We start from the raw sequence: 17,703 nt of genomic DNA, 5'->3' as shown, positions 1-17,703 counted from the left end.
ACGAATTCCAGAGTTTAATTATGCATTGGGTGAAGAAAGAGTTTTTCCTATTTGTTTTAAATTTACTAAACTGCAGTTTCATCGCATGCCCCCTAGTCCTAGTATTTTTAGAAAGCGTGAACAGACGTTTCACATCTACCTGTTCAACTCCACTGATTATTTTATATACCTCTATCATGTCTCCCCTCAGCCGTCTCTTCTCCAAGCTGAAAAGCCCTAGCCTCCTTAGTCTCTCTTCATAAGGAAGTCGTCCCATCCCCGCTATCATTTTTGTCGCCCTTTGCTGCATCTTTTCCAATTCTACTATATCTTTCTTGAGATGCGGCGACCAGAATTGAACACAATACTCAAGGTGCGGTCACACCATGGAGCGATACATTATAACATCCTCACATCTGTTCTCCATATCTTTCCTAATAATACCCAACATTCTATTTGCTTTCCTAGCTGCAGCAGCACACTGAGCAGAAGGTTTCAGTGTATTATCAACGATGACACCCAGATCCCTTTCTTGGTCCATAACTCCTAACGTGGAACCTTGCATGACGTAGCTATAATTCGGGTTCTTTTTTCCCCACATGCATCACCTTGCACTTGTTCACATTAAACGTCATCTGCCATTTAGCTGCCCAGTCTCCCAGTCTCGTAAGGTCCATCTATAATTTTTCACAATCTTGTCGCGAGTTAACAACTTTGAATAACTTTGTGTCATCAGCAAATTTAATTACCTTGCTGGTTACTCCCATCTCTAAATCATTTATAAATATATTAAAAAGCAGCGGTCCTAGCATTGACCCCTGAGGAACCCCACTAACTACCCTTCTCCACTGTGAATACTGCCCATTTAACCACACTCTCTGTTTCCTATCCTTCAACCAGTTTTTAATCCACAATAGGACATTTCCTCCAATCCCATGACCCTCCAATTTCCTCTGTAGCCTTTCATGAGGTACCTTATCAAACGCCTTTTGAAAATCCAGATACACAATATCAACCGGCTCCCCTTTGTCCACATGTTTGTTTACTCCTTCAAAGAATTGAAGTAACTTGGTCAGGCAAGATTTCCCCACACTAAAGCCGTGCTGACTTGGTCTCAGTAATCCATGTCCTTGGATGTGCTCTGTAACTTTGTTTTTAATAATAGCCTCTACCATTTTCCCCGGCACCGACGTCAGACTCACCGGTCTATAATTTCCCGTATCTCCCCTGGAACCTTTTTAAAAAATTGGCGTTACATTGGCCACCAGACTCTAAGGAAGCATTGAAGAGATCAGCGGATCCGTCAGAACTTCCCAGAGTTCCTTGAGCACCCTCGGATGTATCCCATCAGGCCCCATCACTTTGCCTACTTTTAGTTTGTCTAGCTCCTCACAAACACTGTCCTCTGAGAATGGGTGTTGGTCTATCATACATCTATCCCTTTTTGCATTTGTTTTCTGCAGTCCTACCCCCGGCCTTTCATCGGTGAACACAGAACAGAAATAATTGTTAAGCAGTTCAGCTTTATCCTTATCAGCTTCCATGAATTCCTCCCCTTCTGCTTTGAGGGGGTCTTTTACTAAAGCTTAGTAAAAAACATGGGCCCTACTGCAGATAACTCGAGCTAAGCTTTAGTAAAAGACTCCCTTGAGCCTCACAATGGTATTTTGGCATTTGCTCCTGTCGCTTACATATCTGAAAAACGTCTTATCCCACAATTTTACCATATTAGCTACCTTAGCGGTAACCAGTCTGCACATTAGTGCACAATAACTGGCTACTGCAGGGTTAACTCGAGTCCAAAATATGAGGCAAGAAGTGCTCCCACGGTAATGCTTTTCAATGGCCGTGCACTAATGGTAATGGTGCATGGTCTTTAATGAAATAGAGAACAGGCCATTTTATGGCTTTGCACATGGGAAAAACCTGTGTAAGGGCATGCTAAGGTCATTTGTTATCGCAGCTTGGTAAAAGGACCACTCAAGTAGCTGTAGATAACGTAAAAGTACACGTAACTGTGTATGTACTACCAGTAAACTCTTTCCCTGTAAATGTATAGTGAAGCCAATAGGTATGTGTTTTTTGAACCTTCACAATTTTAAGTTTTTTTGGAAAATAAAAAGAGGGGCACTTTAACTGAGGGGTATCTTGAGTGTGCGGATATGGTAAGGTTTCAATTATAGTAATTGAAGATCCAGGCATTTTCTTGATGTTTGTTTTATAAGTATCTCCTCAATTTCATTTTTGGATTCCCCCCTTACATTGTTCTACGTGGAGTAAGGAGGATAAATAAGAATGTTTTCTTTTTCTTCTAATTTTTCCTTTGTAACTTTTTGGGATAGATTCCTTATTATCTTTGTTAAATTGATTTAATGTAATGTATCATAATTTAAATTTTACAAATAAGTTAAAATATTTTTAAAAACCCCACTACCAGTATACTGTATTTAATTATATTTGTTTGGACACAGGACATAAGGAATGAGTGACAGTGAAAAATAAACCCATTCACTTTCATTCATTTCACTAAATTTATTCCCAAACTTGTAACCAAAAATGCACTGAAACAGAACAGTGACATACAAGCTGGAAGAGCAAAGGCAATTTCCAGGTTCTACCTTGCATCCTGCCTACACTGTAATTTTCTTCTTAATATGAGTAGGTCTCCAGGAATGCATTTCATCATCAATTTATCAACATTGCAGCCTCTGAATGGATTAGAAGCACACATAAAACAGGAGCCAGAGATGTCAGTGGCTAAATGCAGAAAGTGCCAGGCTATCATTAAACTACAACAGCTCTCATGATATATACCTGCTTTTGTTTTCACTGTGTGCAGATCCCAGACCTGTGCTAACTTTGACAAGCAATGGGTCAAGCTTAAAGCCCCACCTAAGATTTTAGAAGCCAGCCATGAAACATCAAGCATTATTCACATTACTAGACCTCCATATTTTTTACATGTTTCTGCTAAATTTTGTATGCATAGAAAATGTCAGATCAAGAGGCTCTGGAAAATGAAATCCTCCATCTATGCACAGGACAGAGAGGGGTCAGTGGCTATTGCAGTGTGCTGAGCACTGTTCCAGTCAATGTACTTCATTCTGATTCTACAAGAACCCAGTTTCTATATCTATCCAAACCTCTGTCCCTTTTGAATCTTTGCCAGGAAAACCAACATTTCTTACAGGTTATGAAGTTTTGGTCACTACAGACTTGGATCAGAACAAACGTAATGAGTTTTATACTTGTGCCACGCCAGTGTCAATCTTGTGACCTTAGTTGGCTTTGGAGATATTTCATTTAGACGAGCTGAGATATAAAATGGCAGCCCGTGTCCGAAAATTCTTAAAATGCTGCCAGAGAACAGTTGTAATCTCTCATGCATCCAACGTGTCTTACTGCTATTGTATTTTTCCCCACCTATTAATTTCTGGAGAAAAATCTAGCAAAGTTCATAAAGTTCTCTGGATTCACAGAACTTTTGCAGGCTGCCTCACTACAAGCTTTCCAACGAAGCTACATGATAAAAGGTATTGTCAGATTCTTCTTCACTGAGGAACTTTCAAAGGGACTTTCGGTGCACAATTTGTAACAAGAGCATAGAAAAATAAGATGCAAATCATCATCTGATAAAGCAGGGACATCATACAACAAGCTCCAAAAGTTCACACAAAACAAACTGTAAACATTTTTAATGAAAGCACAATGCAGGCATAGGGACTTGCGAGATCCTTAATCTGAAACCCTACTTTACAACAATGGGAAATCCAAAATAATCTGGTATGGCGTGGGCTTTATTCATGACCGAGGACTTATACTATCAGCACTAAGGGGCCCTTTTACTAAAGGGTTGCTGCGCGACAACCTGGAACTACAGCCGGCCCAGCGGCCGTTCTGCCTCAACCATGCGCCGTTTCTGGTGCTACAGAAAATAATTCTGTATTTTCTAGTGTGGCACTAACTCGGCCATGCGGGGGGAGCACTTACCACTACCTCAGTGGGTGGCAGTAAATGCTTCCCCAGCATGGCCACATTTTAAGAATAATCTTACTGCATAGGCAAGTCTTTTTTAGGGGCTTTTTACCCGCTGCAGTAAAAAGGGCCCCCCACCGCTACTGCTGGGGCCCCTTTTACTGCCACTTGGTAAAAGGACCCCTAAATGAGGTCAAAGCTCTTAACTCTTTAACCTGCATGTCCTCATGGGATGCTTCTTCAGCTCTGCCCCAGTCAAGAATACATTCAGTGAGGGGTCCTTTTACTAAGGTGTGCTGAAAAATGGCCTGCAGTAGTATAGGTGCATGTTTTGGGCGCGCAGGTCCATTTTTCAGCACGCCTGCAAAAAATGGCTTTTTAAAATTTTTTGCCAAAAATAGATGTGCAGAAAAATAAAAATCGCTGTGTGTCCAGTTTGGGTCTGAGACCTTACTGCCAGCCATCGGCTTAGCAGTAAGGTCTCTCATGTTAACCGTGCAGTAACCCCTACGAGCATCAAGTCAGAATTACTGCCCGATTTTCGCCGCGCACCAGAAAATAAAATATATTTTTGAAGCATGTAAAAAATGAAATTACCGCATGGGCCACACGGTAGCTGGGTGGGAACCCCAATTTTTATTTTTATTTGTTACATTTGTACCCCACATTTTCCCACCTTTTTGCAGGCTCAATGTGGCTTACATATAACCGTTAACGGTGTTAACTGATTACGGTTTGAACAAATACATAGTATGAATGAATACAAATTGATATTGGCGCATATTGGGCGTGCGCAGGCGCAAACGCAGCTTAGTAAAAGGGCCCCTGAGTAATCATTCCCACAAACCCAAATTAGAGCAGTATATAGTATTACTGGTGATGTTCAAAATATTTGTACATACTCAACTTATGCCACTCTATAACCCTGAATCACAGACACAAGGACAGTTATCTATGGAAGTCTACAAAATGAGTGCTGGAATACCAAAGTGACAGCTTTCAAAAATACTGCATTAGTTCACTTAGATACTTGGAAATAAAGGTCAACTATAAGATGCAGATAATACCTTTTTATTGGAATAAATTAGCACATGAATTTTAACTCTTGAAAGCTAAATACAAATGAACGCCAGACCAATAAAAAGTCACCACCTGCAACTTGTGTTGGTCACATCTTTAAAATAAGTTGAAAAGACAAAGGTGAATGTTTATTGTATTGGTCCTAATGGAGGACCAACTTATTTTAAAATGTCTGCAGATTGTGACAGGTCACCCAACAGCCATGAGACAAGGGCATCCCCTTTTACCCATATTTTTGGAAAGTTTGACTTTCATTTCCACAATCTTTAAATTGTAACTTGTGCTCGGTGGAACTCATATGCCCAAACAATTTTAATCTCTCCTTTGGTGTATGAACTGTTGAGCACTGCATTGCCTAAGACTAAGGGATATTGATGAAACCATTTGTAAAAGCAAATACAAGCGTTCATTTAGTGTCAATAACATTACCACCTAAAATATGTGGCCTGGAATGAGAAACCTATGTTCTGAGTGGCCAACACCAAATGTTATTTATTGCCATCCATGCCAACATTGGTCACTGATCATGATAGTTCTCGAAAGGACCTAAATTAAAAATGATTTGAACTGAAAATGTCTGGCAAAGAGCTTACATTAGCCTTTAATGTTCCCTGGTCTGCTATAAGATGAATCTTCCTCTCCCCTCCTTCGCTTCTATGACCCTTCCTACTCGCTGCTCTATAGCTTGTGCCTCCTTCTTATGTGATTTATTCCTTTCCTATCTATATTATAGTTCCTTTCTATTTATGAACCCTTAGTTTTGTAAACCGCTAAAGATCTGCAAGTTAGGTTCAGCGGTATAGTACATTCTAATAACCTATAAAAATTACCTTCAAAATTAAGTTAATGCACAGTTGGGTCAAATAATTTCAGCTTTGTCATGGAAATTCACACACAGGTGCTGTTCAAACTTTAGAACACCAGTGTCTTGGGGATGAGCTGATGGCTCTGTCGTTATGTGTAGCAGGCAAATGACCTGGGTTTGATTTTCAGGTCCGTGTTCACAGTCCATTAGGGATGGGAGGAAGAGACAGAAAAATCAATCATTGTGCAGTAGTGATGTCTACTAATCAGGGTTCTGGAAGGAACCCTCGTGCACGTCGCCAAGTTGGTTTGTTCCTGAAATTCCTGAGATACACAAATAAGGAAGAAATCTTAGATATGGGAAATAAAAGCTCATGGTGCCCGATCCCAGCCTTGGATCCAACTGAGCTGGAAGCCAAGAATGACACAAGAAACTGCCCCCCACCCCCCAAAAGTAAGATTATCAGTATCTTTTTCAAAACACTGCTACATACCTCACAGGCATACTTGGTTTGTGTATACCCCATTGAACTTAATTATAAGCAACTCTATTTTTTTCTGCATTTTATTCCTGCAGGGTTGAGGGAAAGGGGTACATTAACTTAATTTTTCATTTCACTAGGTTTACGCAAGGATCCCAAAATTTCTGGAAAGTTGCCAATTTTCAGTTTAGAATTGATAGAAAAACCAGACAGATTCTTTGTTTTTTGATAATTTAACCTTGCACAAAGCTCAAAGAGACACCTACTTTCTTGTCTTAACACAAGCCATTTACAGATTTACTTTGACAGATGTGGTATAACAGATAGAAAAGTGACAAAATTCACGAATTCAGCACATGAATGCAGATAGCGAAGGAAGGGAAGGAAACTGTGTGAGCCATGACACAAGACCTACAGCTCAGTAGGAGCAGAAGCAAATACTGGTAATGAGCTACAGGGCACAGTGGGCCCCTATTCTTCAAACCGTCCCTCTCGGATGCTGTCGAAGGAAAAAGGAATAAACTTGAACCCAACTCCGGTGTAGAATTTATTCTGGAATTCAACCCTGAGAGAGAGGAAAACAAGAAACAAAAGTATTAAAAATCAGACAAACAGAAGCAACTTAATGGCCCGTTCATTCTTGTACCCTAATGACAAAATCCACCACGTGATGCCCTGTGCAGTGCATTAAAATAAAATCACCCCCTCCCCTGTCCATCCCAGTCGATTCCTTAACCACTCCCCCCCCCCCTCTCATATGCTGTGAATGTTTAAATTCTGCATGGACTTTTCTAAGAGACAGAACAACAATGGAAAGGCTCTCCATTAATTTTTAAACATGTCAGTTCACACAAACTTATCTCAAGGAAAAATAAACAATTTATAAAATACATCAAAACCATACAAACAATATATACTGCAACCCTCAGAGATCCACTAAGAGAGATGTTAATGAAGAGAAACCTACAAATACAAGATGAAAGAAAAACACAACCCCCAAACACTAAGCAAGAGGAGGGACTACGATTCCATCCTTCCTCCTCCAAAGTAGGAGGGGATTGTGGGAGAGGGGGCTCTGCTGGGCCACCAGGAATAGACTAGTCTTCTGGGGTGGTGGGTCCTGGCTAGGGGTCTCACTGGACCACCAGGGTTTTTTTTGGGGGGGGGTCTGGGGTCTACTGGACCACCAAGCCCTTACGTGTGTGGGGGATGGGGGGGCTTTAGATCTGACAAGAGGTCAACCCCTCCCTGTGGCTTGGCATAACCATAACTGCTGCTCCGAGCTGGCGTTGGGTTTGCCATGGGAGGAACGCCCTTGTTTGGTGTGCTGCCTGCTGAACATTGGGGAGGAATGCATTTGCATGCTCATTGCGCTCACAGCCAGCAAGTTTGTTGTTTTACGTGCTTGTTGCCTAAGCATTTGGCATAAGCAAATGCGGGCGCTAGTGTAGCACTAATAGCCTCTAGTGTCCACATTTGCTTTTGAGTAACGAGCCCAAGGAAGCAGAAATGGATAAATAAAACAGGGCGGAGATCCCCTCAGCTCTGAAGTGCTGGGGAGAGGTAGATTTAGAATTAAATAGGTAACCCTCATATTGTAAGTTACTCTGCTCACTTAGCAGAGGAGTTTAAGAAATAGTTTTTCTTAGCACATAGAGTTTCTGTTACAGTTCCACAGGCTAGCATTTAAGGGAGCTATTTTACAGTTATTTAGTATCAGCATAAAGCACAGCTAATAGGGCACATAAGGCCTCTGTTTAGACTTTAATTCCCACCCACCCCAACTCCTTCCCACCCCTGGTCTGATCTACGAATTATAGGCCCTTGAACCAATTAGAAGGCTACAAATTTAATTAGGGCATCTCTATCAGCCAGTAATTGGTTCTTAGAAACACAGTCTAATTAAATCAATAGAAGGGGAACCTTCTAACATCATCATCATCACCACCATAATAATAATAATAAAATCTAAATATTAGCATAGCCTAGCATATAACTAGCAATCTTAGGGGACTTTAGTTTACATATTCCCAATCCATAGCAACTTAATAAATCATCAATAATAAGATGCAGGCAGCAGTCCAGCAGAGAGATGGGGGCTATCCAGTCTTTTGCACCGAGTGTCACATGTTTGATTATCTCCCAGTTGGTGAGAAGTCATACGTGCGTACTTGGTGCAAAGAGTTCCTAGCACTCAGGGAACAGGTTCGATTTCTGGAGGCTAGAATAGCAGACTTGGAGGAGCTGAGCCAGACAGAGTGGTTTATAGAGGCAGCCTACAGGGACATAGTAGAGAAGTCCCACCTTCAGTCTGGCACCCTCTGTGCTGCCATGGAGGAGAATATTATCCTGAAGGAAGAGCACCACTGTGAAGAAGCAGGAAGTGATTCTGTAGCCAGAACCTGCCCTCCAGGGGGATGCAATATCCACTCACACCAAGGCTGTATCTCCTGGGGCTTCTGCCAAGAAGGGTAGGGTTAGGATGGCCGTTGTAGTTGGAGATTCAAACATTAGGCATGTAGGTAGATGGGTGGCTAGTGGATGTGAGGATCGCTTGGTCACTTGCCTGCCTGGTGCGAAGGTAGAGGACCTCATGCGAAACCTGGATAAGATTTTAGACACAGAGGAATGCCAATGCTGGGCATCAGAGTTCAGGAAGAGGAGAAGAAGACTGCCTGGTGTATAGTTCTCTCTCTGAGGAGCTACAGTCTAATCTTTCCTAAACACCTGTGAACTGTGATTCCTTGTACTGAGAGCTGAGAAGGTCAAGTTCAGCCGCAGGCTGGTTGCTTCCCCAGAGACTGAGTAATCAGCTGCACAGAATAGAGACTTTGAACTAAACACCTGATCTACACGGGTGCACAGGAAATCTGCTGGAGCCTGAACAGAAGGAGCCAAGTCATTACCACCCCCCCCCCCCCTTTGGACTCTGAACATATGGGACCTCAAGGATGAGATTCAGGACTTTTTCTTCTTATGGCTCAGGGTTTAGTTAACTCTGGACTTTGCCTGTACCTGACTGGTTACAACAGGACTGGTGGTAATCTTTTCTCAGGATATTATAGTTGTAGAATCTCTTATATATATATATATATATATTCATATATCTATATATATCTATATATCTATATCTATATATATTCATATATCTATTGGTGGAATAATCAGTATATTTTGGTAGTGTACAGAGTTTTGTAACTTGCTTTGCATTTTTCCATATTGTTATTTTAATATCTATAATAAATAATATATTTCCATTTTGGCATTATTCCTTTCATTACTGCAGCCTGTCAGCAGAGCCTAAGGACCAATTAGGCACTCTCATATCCTTAGAAAATGAACCCAGAGTATTAATGTATAAGTAATTTTCTGTCCACCTATGTACCTCTACAGTGGCCAATGTAATACCAATTTTTATAAAGGGTTCCAGAGATGATCCAGGAAATTATAGTCCGGTGAGCCTGACATCAGTGCTGGGCAAAATGGTAGAGACCGTTATAAAGAACAAAATTACAGAACATATACTTAACCATGGATCAGTGGCGTAGTCAGACCTCGATGGGGGTGGGTGGGCATATTTTGCCCCCTCCACTGCCTCATCATCATACCTTGGCTGGCAGGGGTATGCGTTTGTCCCGCATTGCTGCCCTGCTCTTCTCAGTTGCACCGTGCATGCTCGTTTTAATGAAACTAGGGTTACCATATGGCTCCAGAAAGAGGATACATTGATTCAGTCCGGGTTTTGCTTCCATTGAAAAGCAATGGAAGTAAAACCTAGACTGGCTCAATCTGTCCTCCTTTTTTTGTATCTTAATCCTAATAGGGGATATATATATAATAGGAGGTACCTAAAACATCAACAACAAACAGTACTCCTGTTCTATATAAATTACAAAATCTTTATTAGTGAAAACACGTCAGTGCATTAAAAGAATCTCTCTATATAAAAGGCAACACCAACGTTCTATGAAGCCTCCAGACGGAAGTGTGAAGGGGGAGAGATATCCGGTTTCCCCATGAGTGTCTGCCCCGCCCTCTCTGTAACACAGTCAGTCAGTGAAGGAAAACAGCAGAGCACGAAATCAAATCGCTGGCTCTGTAACAGTGAAGGACTCAGAGGGGGGGGGGAGGGGAGAGAGGACAGGGACACACACACTCCCACATGCACACAGAAGAAAACCTTGCTAGCCCCCCGTTTCATTTGCATCAGAAATGGGGCTTTTTTACTAGTTACTAAATAATATCCCTGGAACTCACTCACACTGCCATCCACACCAAACTTATACCCTGATCACATATGTAAATCCCACAAAGAACATTAAACATAAACCCTAAATTGCAGTTTCTTCAGTCTCTGTGTATCATCAGAGCACAGTCTCAATAAAGATCAGTCAATGAGCCCTAAACAAACAGGGGCACACTAATGTTTAGACACTTGAAGCTTGTTAACTTGAAGCTTCAATGTCTTGGAGTATAACCTTGGCACACCAGAACACACCTGAAGTCTCTATTATTTTTTGAAATGTTTTTATTGCATAAACAAGGGTAATTTACTCACAGTCAGACGTTCAGAGGTATGGCCCCAGGTCACAGAGACTCCTTAGTGCTGAGGGATGTATCAGTGGTTGGAGATAGAGGTACGAGAGAAGGCAGTTCTATTGCAGAGGTGAGAGATGGTTGAGGTCAGGTAGAAATAGCTCAGAGCTGGGTGACTGGAATGTGCAATATCTCATTAGGGAGGAGATATATTCAAGGTAAAAACCCAAGTTTGTTCCAGGGAGTCGGGAGCAGGACAAGTACTGGTCAGAGACAAGATGATGACATGCCTCGTAGCCAGAGAGGCAGGGGGGTCAAGAAGGCTCACAAGCCTGGGGTGGAGGAGTTAAAGACCAATCAGGACAGAGCCTGACGCAGGGTGGCAAGGGTGGTCCAAGAGGACAGCCCTCGATTGGGGAGAAAGGTCATGCCTAGCTGACCTCTCAGAACAGAGTTAGTAAGAATGATCAGGAAATGACAGCAGTTAGACAAAGAGGGGCCAAGCTTGGCTGGGACAGAGAAGAGGTCTAGGCAGGGACCCAAACCAATAGTAACAGTCCTTATACAAGTAGGCAAGTGTGCTGCGTATATCACACAATGCATTGCTCACGTAACTTTGCAGTGAGAACTGCGACCATGAAAGTCCTTAGACATGAGAATAACAGTAAATGCATTAAACACATTTTAGGATTACATTACGAACTAGTGTAAGGCTGTCAAAGGACAGAACAACTAAACCCAGTTCTTAATAATTGTAGCAAATGTTGAACCTTTTAAGTTAAAGGCAGCCAAAGAATGCTTCAGGTAAGTGGGAGGCTTCCAGGAAGCATTCTTTGGCTGCCTTTAACTTAAAGGTTTGATCCTATGCAGGAGGATCACAGAAGATTTGTGTGACTTTGCAATTCCCAGTGTTTCTCTGTGGATTTTTTTTTATCACAGGGATAAGAACAGTGGCTTTATATTGCAGTGGAGTTTTTTCCTTTCTTCACTTGAGAACTTGTTGGATACAAAGATCAGCAATGTTCAACATTTGCTACAATTATTAAGAACTGGATTTAGTGTGCCCCTGTTTGTTAGGGCTCATTGACTGATCTTTATTGAGACTGTGCTCTGATGATACACAGAGACTGAAGAAACTGCAATTTAGGGTTTATGTTTAATGTTCTTTGTGGGATTTACATGTGTGATTGGGGTATAAGTTTGGTGTGGATGGCAGTGTGAGTGAGTTGCAGGGATATTATTTAGCAGCTAGTAAAAAAGGCCCGTTTCTGACACAAATGAAACGGGCGCTAGCAAGGTTTTCCTCGGAGTGTGTATGTTTGAGAGAGTGTGTGTGAGAGTGACTGTGAGAGAGAGAGAGTGAATGTGCCGAGTGTGTGTGTGTGACAGAGAGAGTGAGACTGGGTGCGAGTGTGACTGTGAGAGAGAGTGTGTGTGTGAGAATGAGAGTGTGTGCCAGGGGCCCTCCCTCCTCCTTCCTTCCCCCCCTCCCTCCCAGTTCCAGGGTCGTCCCCCACCTCCCTCCCTCCCAGTTCCAGGGTCATTCCCTCCCTCCTTCCGACTTTCAGGGTCGTCCCCTCCCTCCCGAGGAGTCGTGGCGGCTGCCCACACACCCTCCCATGGGGTCCGGAGGGGCAGCCGCGGCCTGCTTTCCTCCTCTGCAGTGCCGCTCTGACTCCTGAGGTTCCCCCCCCCCCCCGCGCAGGAACGCGCGAGCGCACCGGCTCGACAGCAGCATGCTCTCCTTGGCTCTGCCCCCTCCGCTCACGCCCGGACTACGACCTTTCTTTCCCTGCCATTGGTGGTGACACTCTCGGCTACTCCACCCCTCAACGCTTCTGTTTCTCTTTCAAGCTCCGCCTCTGTGCCCTGCCCCTTTCGCCCCTCCTCCAGCTCTGGCGTTCTAAATGACGTCAGCCTGATCTACGGAGCCTAGCAGACCAACTCCGAAGAAAGCCACGGACACAAGCAGCAAGACACATAGGATGTTGGAGGTTAGAATTATTATATAGGATTCTTTTAATGCACTGACTTGTTTTCACTAATAAAGACTTTGTAATTTATATAGAACAGGAGTACTCCTTTTTTTTGTAGCCATACAGTAACCCTAACTAAAACGAGCGTGCATGGCATGACTGAGAATAGCAGGGCAGGCAATGCAGAGAGACCAGCGCAGGACGCTTCAGCTGGAGGGTTTGGGAACCTTCGCCAGCCAAAGCAGGGGCACCAGAGCCAATTTGAGGGAAACACACCCCGTAGCTATTCCACTAGCATGGAATAATAAGCCAACACGAATTTAGTAAAGGGAAATCTTGCCTCATCAATCTACTGCACTTTTTCGAAGGGGTGAATAAACATGTAGATAAAGGTGAGTCAGTCGATACTGTGCATCTGGATTTTCAAAAGGCATTTGACAAAGTAACTCATAAAAGATTCCTGAGGAAATTACCTCCTATGCCATGACTCTCTAATGTCCTACTATGGATTAAAAACTGGTCAAAAAATAAATGGTCAGCATTCTCAGTGGAGAAGAGTAAATACTGGGCTCCCCAGGGTCTGTGCTGGGACTGCTGCTTTTCAACATATTTATAAATGATCTAGAGATGGAAATAACTATTGAGGTAATTAAATTTGCTGATGACACACAGTTATTCAAAGTTGTTAAACCACAAGAGGATTGTAAAAAATCAAAGAGGACCTTATGAGATTGGGCATCTGAATGGCAGACGACATTTATCCCCTATTTACTAAGCCAAGCTAGCAGCTGCCACTCAGCAATGCTGACACAGCCCATTCAAAATGAATGGGCTGTGTCGGCATTAGCGTACGGCAGCCACTAGCGCAGCTTAGTAAACAGGAGGGTTAATGTGAGCAAGTGGAAAGTGATGTATGTGGGAAAGAGGAACCCAAGCTACAGCTACGTGATGCAAGGTTCCACATTAGGAGACAACGACCAGGAAAAGGATCTAGGTGTCATCGATGATATGCTGAATCTCTCTGCTCAGTGTGCTGTGGAGACTAAGAAAGCAAATAGAATGTTAGGAATTAGTAGGAAAGGAATGGAAACCAAAAATGTAAATATTATAATGCCTTTGTATCGCTCCATGGTGCAAATGCACCTTGAATACTGTGTGCAATTCTGGTCACCGCATCTCAAAAAAGATATGCAGAATTAGAAAAGGTACAGAGAAGGGCAACCAAAATGATAAAGGGAATGGGACGACTTCCCTATGAGGAAAGGCTAAAGCGGCTAGAGCTCTTCAGCTTGGAGAAGAGAGGGCTGAAGGGGAGATATGATAGAGGTCTATAAAATAATGAGTTGTGTGGAACAGGTTTACTCTTTCCAAAAATACTAGGACTTGGGGGCAAACAATGAAGCTACTAAGTAGTAAATTTAAAACAAACTGGAGAAAATATTTCTTCACTCGACATGCAATTAAACTCTGGATTTCGTTGCCAGAGAAAGTGGTAAAAGCAGTTAGTTTAGCAGGGTTTTAAAAAGGTTTGGATCATTTCCTATAAGAAAAGTCCATAAGCCATTATTAAGAAAAAGTTGGGAAAATCCACTGCTTATTTTTAGGATAAGCAGCATAACATCTGTTTTAATGTTCTAGGATCTTGCCAGGTACTTGTGACCTAGATTGGACACTGTTGTAAACAGGATACTGAGCTTGATGAACCTTTGGTCTGTCCCAATATAGTAACACTAATGTTCTTATGCACCCACCTTTGTTTATAAAATAGCTCCTCATTAGGTGCCTTCTTACCCTCAGATCCTAAAGACCCTGTTATAAAATTACCCTCATGAAGGGCAATTGTGTATGTAAATGTTTAGAATAAAGGTAAATAAGCACATAAAGCAAACATTCTGCCTAAGTGCTAACCTGCAAATACTCACTTAGCTTCCATATTGCTTATTTGCAAGGGGGCATACATAGGGGTGGAGCATGGGCAGGACATAGGCAGAGCTCTCAGTTACACATGTAACTGACAGAATACTGTAAGTTAAGCAGGTACTTGCCACATTCAGGTGCTCCTCGTACTTATGGCAGCTCTATGGCTCGCATAAATGCGGGCGCCTACGTTAGGCACATTGATACTGGATTATGCTCTGGAATGAGGAGGTATAGGATGAAAGTGAAAGGAGACAGACTCAGGAGTAACCTGAGGAAATACTTCTTCATGGAAAGAGTGATGAATTCATGGAACAGCCTCCTGGTGAAGATGGAGATAAAGACTGTATCTGAATTCAAGAAAGCTTGGGATAACTTTGAGAGAGCAAAAGGGATGGTAGATCGGATAGGCCATATGTTTTTTATCTGCCTTCACTTTTCTGTTGTTTCTATGCTAGTATTCTATAATAGAATCTTGATGCCTAGGTTCCTTTATAGAATAGGCTCTCACCATGCACCTTGAGGTAACTCAACAGAGGTGCCCAGTTATAGAACTGACCCCTATATGTGGAAAGGTTAGGCAGACTTGCAAGACAGACACGTATTGCATGTTACAAAGTACACGGGAATCTGCACCAACTTAGGCAGGCTATTTAAACATGCTTCAGAGCAAGTGTAAATTTCTGCACCTACTTTCCAGTGGGGTAAATTTAGAAAGGCACAACATAGGCACCTTGAGTATTGTATTCAATTCTGGTCACCGCATCTCAAGAAAAATATAGAAGAATTGGAAAAGGTGCAGCGAAGGGCGACTAAAATGATAGCAGGGATGGGACGACTTCCCTATGAAGAAAGACTAAGAAGGTTATGGCTTTTCAGCTTGGAGAAGAGACGGCTGAGAGGAGACATGATAGAGGTATATAAAATATTGAGTGGAGTGGAACAGGTGGATGCGAAGCGTCTGTTCACGCTTTCCAAAAATACTAGGACTAGGGGGCATGCGATGAAACTACAGTGTAGTAAATTTAAAACAAATCGGAGAAAATGTTTCTTCACCCAATGCATAATTAAACTCTGGAATTCGTTGCCGGAGAACGTGAAGGCGGTTAGCTTAGCAGAGTTTAAAAAGGGGTTAGACAGTTTCCTGGGAAAAATCCACAATTCCAGGAATAACTTGTATAGAATGTTTGTACGTTTGGGAAGCTCGCCAGGTGCCCTTGGCCTGGATTGGCCACTGTTGTGGACAGGATGCTGGGCTCGATGGACCTTTGGTCTTTTTCCAGTGCGGCATTACTTATGTACTTATGTAGGCATACAAAAATAAGACTAGCCATACTGGGTCAGACCAATGGTCCATCTAGCCTAGTATCCCATTTCCAACAGTGGCCAATCCAGGTCACAAGTACCTGGCAGAAACCCAATTACTAGCACCGTTCCATGCTACCAATCCCAGGGCAAGCAGTGGCTTCCCCTATGTCCATCTCAATAACAGAGTATGAACTTTTCTTCCACAAACTTGTCCAAACCTTTTTAAAACCCAGATACGCTAACCGCTGTTACTACATCCTCCAACAAAAAGTTCTAGTGCTTAATTATTTGCAGAGTGAAAAAATATTTCCTCCTATTTTTTAAAAAGTATTTCTATGTAATTTCATTGAGTGTCCCCTAGTTTTTGTACTTTTTAAGAGGTAAAAAAAAAAAATAGTCACTTCTACTCATTCTACACCACTCAGGATTTTATAGACCTCAATCATGTCCCTCCTCAGCCGTTTCTTTTCCAAGCTGAAGAGCCCTAACCATTTTAGCCTTTCTTCATACAAGAGGAGTTCCATATCATTTTGGTCACTCTTCTTTCAACCTTTTCTAATTATGCTATATCTTTTTTGAGATACTGTGACCAGAACTGAATGCAATATTGCACCATGGAGTGATACAGAGGGATTATAGTATTCTCGGTCTTATTTACCATCCCTTTCCTAATAATTCTTGGACAGAAAATTTCAGCGTATTTACACCACCACCTAGATCTTTTTCTTGGGTCCTGACCCCCAAGGTGGACCCCAGCATCAGGTAACTATGATTTGGATTATTCTTCCCAATATGCATCACTTTGCATTTGTCCACATGTGCCTTAATATTCTAAACACTGTGTCATAAAACAACTTTTCCTATGTAACACAACATTTAGCCAGATACTTAAGGGCAAAATGTATTGACTTCCACCATTCCTGCACTATGCCTTAATTAAAACTTCTTCCATCTGGTTAGATTCTGATCTTGGTGCCCATAAACTTTTAATCTATAGAAGAAAAGAATAAATGCCCAATTACATTTTTGTCAGTCTTCAGGACCAGGGGAACAAAGAGAGAAGACCCCCACAGTAACCACTGACATTTCAAGCTCTTGAGTTAGATGACATTTGTAAAGGAGAAGAGGCTTTAGTTACATAAGCAGCCTTAATTATAGACAGCAAAACACCACAACAGAAGCAGACATTGAACCAAATCACTTTTGAATAAATGCAGCTGAGAAACATTACTAATGTATGGAGAGTTTTGATGGTGTGCCAGATTCTGAAGAGTTTCCTTTCTTCTAGAAGTGAATACGCTATATCTTCAGCCACTGATTCCTTCAAGGAATCACAGCACTGGCATTAGCAAGAAATTAAGCAGTACCCTGTGTTTCAAGCTTGTCCTGAGTGGACTGCTCATTTCCCAATATATCTTTCAAAGATCCTGTCTGGCTTAACCAAACAGATAAGTTACAGTCTTTGCGGGGATGTCCTCTGGACCTAACTTGGATAAAACTGGACTCTCCAACAAACATCGTATTGAGGAGCAACAGAGCCAGACTATTTCTCTGATGCAACAGTTCAGAGAATGTTAGTGTGTAGCCAAACAATCAAATCCAGGCTTCTGCTATTGTGGATGTGATTTTGCTGCAGCTCCTTCACT

At 42.2% G+C, this 17,703-nt stretch overlaps 1 protein-coding gene across 1 annotated transcript in view; it reads right to left on the bottom strand.

Moving 5' to 3' along the window:
* Positions 1 to 4,658: 4,658 nt before the first annotated feature.
* ATP6V0A1 (ATPase H+ transporting V0 subunit a1) overlaps positions 4,659 to 17,703 on the bottom strand; it is a 251,391-nt gene continuing 238,346 nt past the window's right edge. The window contains 1 exon segment of the mRNA XM_030220840.1: positions 4,659 to 6,885. Within this exon segment, the coding sequence (XP_030076700.1) occupies positions 6,792 to 6,885 (94 nt within the window). The 3' untranslated portion in view covers positions 4,659 to 6,791.

The sequence above is a fragment of the Microcaecilia unicolor genome, chromosome 12, assembly GCF_901765095.1.
Source record: "Microcaecilia unicolor chromosome 12, aMicUni1.1, whole genome shotgun sequence".
NCBI classification, from domain to species: Eukaryota; Metazoa; Chordata; class Amphibia; order Gymnophiona; family Siphonopidae; genus Microcaecilia; species Microcaecilia unicolor.
The sequence above is the reverse complement of the archived record's forward strand: the minus strand, read 5'-3'. Positions and strand labels throughout refer to the sequence as shown.